We start from the raw sequence: 10,502 nt of genomic DNA, 5'->3' as shown, positions 1-10,502 counted from the left end.
AATTTTTTATTTTTATTTGCTATTATTTCTTTGTTTTTCTGTTATCATTTTATTAATATTATTATTTTATTATTATTATTTTATTGCTTATTATTATTTTATTTTATATTACTACTATTTTAGTAGTATTTTGCATTTCAATAACAGCGTGTTTTATGTTTTTTTTCGATGTTATTAATTCAACGATGAAATTTAAAAGATGGAAAATATCATCATGTGACTCACGACTAAAATTAGACTAAACACCAGGGAAAAATACAAAATTGCTAAGCGTGTACCCTTCTATTGTTTATAAAAAAACCATTAAAATAACGCGGTCCTTGCCCCCCCCCCACTCCCCTGGACCGTCATCGAGAAAAGTTCAGAATCAGCTCAAAAAATCATTCGGCTCCTAAACATTCTTATTCAACATCGTGGAACTGTTTTATTTCCCACATTCTTAGATCTAAAATAAAGAAATAAATATTAAAACTTATTTTCCACACTTTAAAATCTAAGATTAAGAAGTAATTATTAAAAATAATAAAATAAAAAACACACAATAGTGAATAATATAATAATGAAATAAATAATCTGATAAAAATCCCAAAATCGTTGAATAGTTCCTAACGTCGTTCATAATGATGGAGTAATTTCAATAATTACTACTGTAATTATCCATCCATCCGAGCTCATTTTGCCGCTATCCATTAGAGGGAGAGAATTTTTAACGCCTCATTTCACTGCTGTATAGAGCACATATTGGTGATGTGGGACGAGTTTCGGCCACCATCGGCTCCAACGTTTCACTAGGAAATTTTTCATTTTTTTCAATGTTCTTTTCACCATTTCAGATAGGAAAACGCCTATTTGATGCGTTTATTTATTAACTATAACTTGTTTATTTATTAATTATGACTAACGCCAATTTTTTAGTTATTGTTATGTTTGTTTATATTATATTTATTTGCGTTTCCTTTTTTATATTCTTATTTCTATTTTTTTATTTCCTTATTTCCGTTTCCTATACATATATACTAACGAAAAACATCTATTTAATATGTTTATTTATTTACTCTTGTTAATCTTATTCCTTTTTGTTCATTTCTATGTTTATTTATGTTATATTTACATACGTATATGTTATTTTATGTATATTTATATGCGTTTCTTGTACATAAATACACAAACACTGTGATTTCTCTGATTCTTCACGTTTGCCTATTTTTGTCTTCTCGCTATCTGCTGTATTCGTTTTATCTGTTCTCGCTATAGTTTTTCTAGAATTCTTTCCAGGGTAGCAGCTTTCGTCGAGTAATCGGACTTAATTACTTACTTAATTAATAAATAATTAAATGAACATTGCATTTACCAAGAAAGAATCGTAGTATTTCGATTGACTTTTAAAGCGTCAAAATCCCCAGGTGAGAACTCCTCTTCATTGGTCCCTTTATTCTCATTTCTGTAAAAAAAATCATTTTAGCCTCGTTTTACGAAAATCCGAGTTTTTAATTAGAATTATTTGAAATACTATTGAGCTATAACAGTAAATATAATAATAATAACAATAGTAATAGTAATAATAATAATAATAATAATAATAATAATAATAATAATAATAATAATAATAATAATAATAATAGTAATAATAATAATAATAATAATAATAATAATAATAATAATAATAATAATAATAATAATAATAATAATAATAATAATAATAATAATAATAATAATAATAATAATAATAATAATAATAATAATAATAATAATAATAATAATAATAATAATAATAATAATAATAATAATAATAATAATAATAATAATAATAATAATAATAATAATAATAATAATAATAATAATAATAATAATAATAATAATAAGATAATAATAATAATAAGATAATAATAATAATAATAATAATAATAATAATAATAATAATAATAATAATAATAATAATAATAATAATAATAATAATAATAATAATAATAATAATAATAATAATAATAGAATAACTACAATGCATATTCAAAATACATTTAAAACACCCTCGAATTGGAGACGTATTTTTTTACTGATGCACCGTCAAAAATCATGTCATGGTTATAATATGCGTTTCCTAGGAATTCTCCACTTCTTAAAATTTGTATTATCAGGAAGAGTTCTCAGTCAATGTCATTTTTTTCTTAGGGACAAAGCCTCTAAGCGCCCGACTCCGTTGTGCTTTCAATCTGATGTTTCACAAAAACATGTCATACATAGTTCTAGAAGAATTCCATTCTTGAGCTCTTAACTCAACGGCAACGACGACAACTCAACACAAAAGAAAAGATTGCGCAGCGATTCTCACATCTTGTTGTTAAACAATTTTTTTTTTCAATTTTGGTTGCACTATTCAATCCTCAGGTGTCATCTAGCAGTGCCAGGATAGTCATCCGACCCCGAGGACCTACGTTATTCTCTTCTACTCGCAACTATAAGACCCAACAGTAAACTTCGGACTTTCTTTGTTGCAGGGGATATTTTTCCGCTTTTTTTCGGTGTTTGACAGAATAACTCACGTTCGATTTTACCCTTTCAGGCTCTGAAGAAGTGGATAAAAAAACGGATAGTGGATAAAACATTAGCCACAAATAAAGAAAAATAACAACCTCGTGTCCGGGGTGTCGATTAAAGAAAACAATTATTATTAAAGTTATTGAAGTTTAGCGCTAATCACAAGAAATGAGGTGTCAATGCTCACGAGATAGTGAAAATATGTTCTACTGAAGTGTCGACATTATCAACATTTTCTTTTTCTAATTTTCTTTCTACGACATTTATTAATTCTGTCAGCTTAGGTTGGGGTTCAACTCCTGGAGGCTGGATGAAGCTACCATTTCCCACCCCTCCATATTATATATATATATTTCATCCGAGCTCAATTAAGTTAAATAAACTGAATACCATATAATAAATTGGCAAAGAAATTCCATAATAGACTTTTATTTCTATTCAAATTCTTATTCTATAGCATTTTATCACAGCTCGAAAGTGCTGGGAAGGTTGAGGAAAAATGAGAATGAAAAAAAGGGAAAAAGGAAAAATTCTCGTGGTTGTAACCCTATTGTATTTCTTCGAATTCGAAAAAATCTACACATTGCATGCATCCGTTAAAGCAAAAAAAAATCAATTAAATTTTAAAAATGTAAAATAAACTTTTTCCAATTTTTTCTCTCTCTAAAGAGCTAGAGATTTCCGAATAATTACAATAATAATAATAATAATAATAATAATAATAATAATAATAATAACAATAATAACTTTAATAATAATAATAATAAGAATAAGAATAAGATCAAGAATAATCTTAAAATCTTAACAGTCAGGAACCACTGCGAAATTTACTCACTCATACACGATCGTTGCTGCCGTAGGACCATATGCATTCTATAGCAGCCACGATGCCGTTTATGGAACTCTCCGACATCTTATGCCTCGGGCGAAACCACAACCATCAACCACACTAAGCACGGATCATATTTCCTGAAAATTTGAGGCACTCAGCCACCCGTTTAGTCTCATCCTCATACCTCTGCTCATATTACTTCTCATCCGCGTACTGATTCATATTCCTTGTTGTCTGCTGTGGCTGCCGCTGCTGCTGCCGGATTGCTGTCATGGATTCCTTGTCTGTCCTATTGATTCCGTCCACTCTCCTGTCTTCAATGACAAATGGAACATATAGCATGAACATGTGTATTTTTTTCCGGGATGGGGGCTCACGTCTTTCTCTATACGATTGCTGCTTGGCCACCACCACCTGGCTGACGAGAGAAGTTCGCATTAAGGTGGATAACTTATGAGTGACATGTGACTGCCGCAACCAACCACATCAACAATAACAATAACAATAACAAAGTAAACAAAGGGTGAAGATGTAATAACTTTGTACAACTCCTACGTCCAGCTATGCGGAGCAAGATGCTGCTCATCATGCTCCTATTTTCCACCACAGCCATGGATACCTGCTACTATTTCCAGATTCCTTTTTACCTTATCCAAAAAAATCATAACTCAGGTCTACTTTCTCCTTTTAATTTTTTTTAATGTGGATAGTTTAAGAAAAAAGAGAAACATGGGCTTAGAATAATAATATCTAATGAGTAAATTTTTCCCACTTTTCTAAAAAATAAATTTCAGATCTAAATAAAGTTCTTCCCAATTTTTTCTTTCTAAAGAACTAGAGATTTCTGAATAATTGCAATAATAGTAATATTAATAATAGCAGTGATAACAATAATAGTAATAATGATAGTAATAATAATGATGGAAATGATAATAGTAGTAGAACTAATAATAATAGTAATAATAATAATAATAATAATAATAATAATAATAATAATAATAATAATAATGATAATAATAATAATAATAGTAATAATAATAATAATGATAATAATAATAATAATAATAATAATAATAATAATAATAATAATAATAATAATAATAATAGTAGTAAAAATAATAATAATAGTAATGATAGTAATAATAATAACAATAATAATAATAGTAATAATAATGATAATAATCGCGCTCCTCGAGTTTTTGACCAGATGAGTTACTTTACGTTCATTGCAAATCTATTGTGATCGTCGTAGTTCTAAAATATTTCCATGGGCTAAAAAATAAATGTGTTTGTTTCTTTCCAACTCTGCAAGATAATTTTTCTTCCGAAATCCAATCGCGTGCTTTTAGTCGCTTCATCTTCTCGATTACCAGCGATAGAAAGAGAATTATCTAAGAAAAAATGATTTTTTTCACGTTGCCTTAGGCTTAATTGCGACGATTTGAATCTGGCAGAAGCGCTTGAGGCAGTGAAATGGATAAAAGGCAGTGGAATTGGCGAGTGAAGGTGTTTTTGATTCATTTTCTAAAGAAGTTTATGTTGTTTTAAAAAAATCTTTGAAATTCAATATTTTTACTTCTATGATATCAAGGCGGTTATATTATTGAGTTTATCCAATACTCGGAGCATTTAGACCTTCCAAGAAAAAAGAATGAACGAAATGTTTTGCACCAGGTTCTACTGCCAAAAAAAAATGTTTAAAAAAATCTTAAAATACGACGGGAGCTCATCTTTGCATTAACAACTGAGCTTTTAGTCGAAATGAGCGAAGTGTCACCAGCAGCCACCATAGGTTTCCTCTAGACCCGGATGCTATTGTTTTTTTTGTTAAAGATCTGTTAAAGATTATCGATGCCGATTCTTGAAAGAAAAATATCCTGTTTTTCTTTGTTCTCCCTCATAAATCGTGAGTTTTATTTGTTTTTTCTTCTTTTTCGGTACACTTTTCGTATTTGTAAATAAAATTTGGAAAAAATGAAAATTTCGTTATTTACAATTATAATAGAACGTTTCCACATGGCTGAGCAATCGTTGAAATTGCCGAAAAAAAGAGCTATTTTACTAAAAGTTTTACTATGTTATTTTACTAAACTTTCTTATTTTACTATTTTATATGTATTAATTGTTTTTAAGTAATTCTCCTAATCTTAAGAAAGCTACAAAGAAAAAACCCCAACAAATGCTCAAATCTCATCGTATTGTGTCGATTTTTGATGAGTTCGCGTGAATAAGTTGGTGCTCGTATTTGAATGTTCGTATATCTCTTGAAGTGTTGTTCTGCTCCGTCCATTCATGGGGAAAAACGACAGAGCACAGAGGCTACACATTTTAATTAAGAACTTGTCATATTCCAGCTATGTCCCCTTTATCCTGAAGCAATTTGCCACATGTAGAAATTATTCTGCTCGAATAAGCTTTCTGATCTATAATTCATGATGAGCACAAGTGCTCCACCGAGTTTTCACTGTTATTTCCGGGAAAATTCCCGTTTAGATCGTTCATTGTGTTTTAGATTTATTTATTTGTTTATTTTTTGCAAAATAGGCATGATAGAAGAAAAAGAGAATGCTAGTTTTAGAAAAATTCGGTCAAGGTAGCTCGTTATGTTAACATTTATTCATTTATTCATTTATTCATTTATTGCAAAGTAGGCATGATGGAAGAAAAAAGAGAATGCTAGTTATAGCTCCAGAAAAAAATCTGGCAAATCAGGAGAACTCTCTGGATTCCGCATGCACAGAGCGCTTATTTTGTATGGTTAGCACTCGTCCACTCCTAGTACGATCGTTAAAATTCTCAAAAAAATTGAGTTCCTTAAGTTGAGATTGAGTTAAAACTTAAAAAAAAACTCGTACGATCGTTAAAATTCGTTACGATCGCTTGTTGAAGGTCCCATCAAGAATGAATTCATGCCACACTACAATGATCCGTACTATGTACGTGCGGCTACGTACTGTAGCGATACAACTCGATACAGTATTCGATACAGACTTATTGATGCCGGCGATGTCATTCTCGCACATTTACGGATAAATAACTCTAAATGACGAGCATGGGAATATTTGCTACAGCACACTATTTTGCTTGAATGCTACCGTAACCTTGTAGAAGTACAGTCGCATCCGAAAGTTTGAAGGCCCCAAATATTAGATAAATTCAACTGAGTTGTAAATTTCTTCTTCGATTTCTTTTTTTTTTGAAACGGGGGGCCTATATTAGAGTTCTTTTTATTTAAATAAAGTAGATATGAATAAATATGTTTACTGTTTACTATGTTTTACTTATGTGTGAAAGTAGATCAGAACTATGCAATAAATAAGCAAAATAAGTAAAGTAAAATGGGACAAGCAAATAAATAAATAAATAATAATTAGTTCCAAGGTAAAAACATCAAATTGCTATATCATAAAAACTTTCGAGAATAAAATAAAATAAAATAATTTTAAATTTTCGAGAATAATTAATTAATAGAATAATAATTAATAATTTTTACTACGTCTATATTCGAAAATAAACATCACAACCTCACTGATCATTTTTCATTCATCATTCATCATTCATTATTTTTAAAATTTTCAAAAACCATGGCAGAAAGTTCCACAACCCGTTCGGATGAGTAATGAACGGATTCCGTGTTTTCTAGGAATCCTCGGTGTTTTCTTATTTTAAACGAGTGCAGCCATTTGATATGAGCAATGTACCAATGGACATGCCAAGCAATTATTCACTCAACAGCTGTGAGACTCCGCGATTGTTCCGGAGGAGAACTTTACTAGTACACGACTCACAAGTAGCGAAGTTCTTCCAAACAGCTACGGGTTTTCAATTTCTTTTTGAAATTTTCTGCCTTCTTTTTCCGTATTTATATCCTGAAAATTTCAAAGAATTTAAGAGATGTTTTTAATTTAGAACAGCTATCCAGTAGAATAAGAAAAAAGAAAGTAAGTAAGAAAGAAAAAATTAAGTTAGTAAATAAGATGAAATAAAGTAGACAATAAAATAAATAAAATAATTTTTCCGACGCTTCAGAGCTACCTGATCTTCTAAAAATTAAAGACTAGAAAAGAAGTTAGAAATTGTTCTCATCGAACAAGTTTAGGAAGAATTTCAGGATATATTTCCGAGAAACTGAGAAATTAAGAAATTGTGGATTTTTGAACTCTCAAACGTCAGCGTGCACTTTTCCGGGGCTCCAGAGCTATCTGATCTTCCAGAAATTAGAAACTAGAAAAGAAACTAGAAATTGTTCAAGAATTACAAGAATTTCAGGATACGTTCCCGAGAAATTAAGAAATTGTGGATTTTTAAACTCTCGAACGTCAACATGCATGAATTATGTTAATCTGTTCTCCGGGTCAAACACGCGACGTGATTTAATTAATAATTAGAAATTCTATTATTAATTATTAGTGCGTGTTTCAGGTGTTTGAAACGTTTACACTTTGAAATTCTATAATCATTCACTTTTATTAAATAATAAATCACTTTTAAATTCAATAATTATCTTATTCGATGACACCTGCCCTGAAAAATGACTGCTATGCAGAGCGAAAATGAGAAAATCCACAGCACAACTGTGGATTTTTTAGTTTTTTTTAAATAATATTTTTGATAATAATATCAATTTTCAATTTTTTCAGTTGAATTTTCTTTGCTTCTGCCAGCCCATGCTTCGTTTATACTATTTATTTACATTATTTTATTTTTATTTACTGGTTTTACTTGTTTATAGCTTCTCAGTGTGGTCCTTGTGAAGCAGTCACCATTCCTTACAATATCGCAATGAGCGGAAAAATAAATTTAATAGTTAATTTCATTCAATCAGTCGTTAGACAGGACCAAAAAAATTGAATGACATTAAAAAATTATTTAAATTGTTGTTTCAACTAAAAAAATAGCTACTGATAAAAAATAAAATGTGTTAGAAAAGGGTCAACTTTGATATATGAAATTTTGGGAGAATTTCCAGTGAATTCTGATCTTTTTTGTTTTCATTTAGAGGCGTATTCCCAGATTCCCTAAACAATTACATTAAACTCCCAAATCTTTCCAAAGCTGTATTTCATAACTTTTTTTTTGCTTCCACGTTCCATGGAGGAAAAAATGGAAGAAAAAGAAGGTTTCTTCTATTTTACTGGTTTTTTTTTCGAGGAGTCCCATTAGTTCTATGCAAAGAATTTTGCATTCGAGTCGTTTAGCAGAGTCTTTGGAAGTTTTTTTTTCTCCAGTTATTTTTGTTCTTCGAAAAATTCGCATGCAAATTTAGTTGCTAACATCACAAAGCATGCAATGGATAACGGATTTACAGGAAGGAAATTTTTCCTATTGTTAGACAAGCGTTGCAAATGAGAAGAACGGAACTTTTCGTACCGAAGTTTTCTTTCGTGAATGCACTTCGCTTGCGCAAAATTTCAAGAAAAGTATGTCTGCAGTTTTCTTGTTTCATCTGTTAGCGTTACAGTGCAGCGCATCGTTTTTTTTCATGAAAATTTGCTTGGAGTTTTACCTCCTCCAGTGGAGTTACTAGTCATCTGGTCACCTCATGACTTACAGAAATTCGCTTGGGGGAAAAATCCTGGCATATTTTGCTGGAAATTAACTTTAAAGAGATGAAAATATGTGGGATGTGGGATTAAGAAAAGATAATAAAAAAGATGACTAACGGCTAAAAGAAAGATAATAAGTTATATTCAAGTTTAGTTATAATAGTTACAGTACCTAATACTGAAAAGCAAAATTTGAAGGCAATCACACTGAGAGGTGGAACAATGGGCGGGGCAGTGGGCGGAGCGATTAAGCTGACAGCCAATAGCAATCCTCTGTGGTCTCACCTGTCTCCGTATAAAGCTTCTTGCCTGAAGCAGTACTGTTGTTGATTTTGTGATTATTATTGATTAGTGATTACTTTAAGCGGATAATTTAAAGAAAACATCTTGTATCCCCATGCAAGATGTTTTTTTTAAATTATCTGCTTAAAGTTGATTTTGAGGAATCATGAATTTTCTAGAAAGGAGTTATTCGCGTATTATTAACGGTCTTACTCATCCTATAAGCCTCTGAATAACCTTACTGTAATATAATATATAATAAATATAATATACAACAAATATAATATATATAATAATCCTACTCATCCCATAATCCACTAAACTTAATTCATCCGTCTAAAACTTTGTAAATAAATCTGTCCCCAGCTTATGGTTCCCGTTTTAGCTTTTTCGATCTTTGCGCTTCTAACTCTTTGCTCCATGCTCGCCTCCGGGAATTAATTCCACGTTTGAGTGCAAGCGGACGCCTGCAGAGCAGCGTTAATCCCCTACGGATACGGATGTTGTCCGGTGCCATCGTGCCATCCTCTTCAATTCGTGTCACTTTCCGTTGCTTGAGTTGGTTTGTGTCAAGTAGTACTGGCGACATCGTTTGTCCTCGCTCGTTCGTCTTCGTCTCCGTCTCAGTCCAGCATCGCTCAGTCCCTATAGTTGACTTCGTGTTTTTATTGTCATCGTCGTGGCTCCATATGTTACACCTTCGCGTTTTGCGTTTTCATCACCGCCGCCAGCCATCGAAGCTCCAGCAGCTCTTTCATTTGTCATCTCGCTTCTTCTACTATTACGCACATGCACACACATTTCTCTTCGGGATTTTGCCGACATTATTAAAGGTGTACCGAGAAAATCAGCCTTTACGTAGACATTATTCAAGTCACGAAATATTTTCCTGGGCTACTTATGCCAAGTTTTTGAGGTGGTTCTGGTGTGATAAGCCGTTTGCACGTTCACAGTATGCTTCATCACTGCACTTTTGCTGGTAGTGTAATTATTTTCCGAAACGCTTTCAAGGATTCTGGAAACACTTTATATTTTAAAATTTAGTTCAAACGTTCTCTTGTCTTAAAATCTCGACATATTCTGTCTGTTTTTTCTAATATTGTGTCACCAAGGTTTTTTACATGGAACTTTTTATTTGCCCGAGCTTTCGGCTTTTCCGCCGTCTTTAGAGGGACAGAAGAAGACATCGGCATCAGGTCCGCAAGGGAAACGATTGTGATGCGAAATGCGTTATACCGGCTCATGAAATAGAAATATCGGCAAGGAAGACGTTGGATGTGTTTTGGATTCTTGAAAGAAATCCTTCA

The 10,502-nt window shown here is 31.5% G+C and overlaps 1 protein-coding gene across 1 annotated transcript; it reads right to left on the bottom strand.

Annotated features, from left to right (window-relative positions):
* Nucleotides 1-1,517: 1,517 nt before the first annotated feature.
* Nucleotides 1,518-9,960, bottom strand: RB195_007763 (uncharacterized protein; the record flags this gene model as incomplete). The annotated part of the gene is made up of 4 exons (XM_064181573.1): nucleotides 1,518-1,994; nucleotides 4,313-4,557; nucleotides 9,688-9,840; nucleotides 9,894-9,960. The coding sequence occupies 4 exons, from the start codon at nucleotides 9,958-9,960 to the stop codon at nucleotides 1,518-1,520; spliced, it is 942 nt and encodes a 313-aa protein (XP_064038353.1).
* Nucleotides 9,961-10,502: the final 542 nt, after the last annotated feature.

Source organism: Necator americanus, chromosome I, assembly GCF_031761385.1.
Source record: "Necator americanus strain Aroian chromosome I, whole genome shotgun sequence".
Classification (NCBI taxonomy): Eukaryota; Metazoa; Nematoda; class Chromadorea; order Rhabditida; family Ancylostomatidae; genus Necator; species Necator americanus.
Note: the sequence above shows the minus strand (reverse complement) of the source record. Positions and strands in the feature narration are given on the sequence as shown.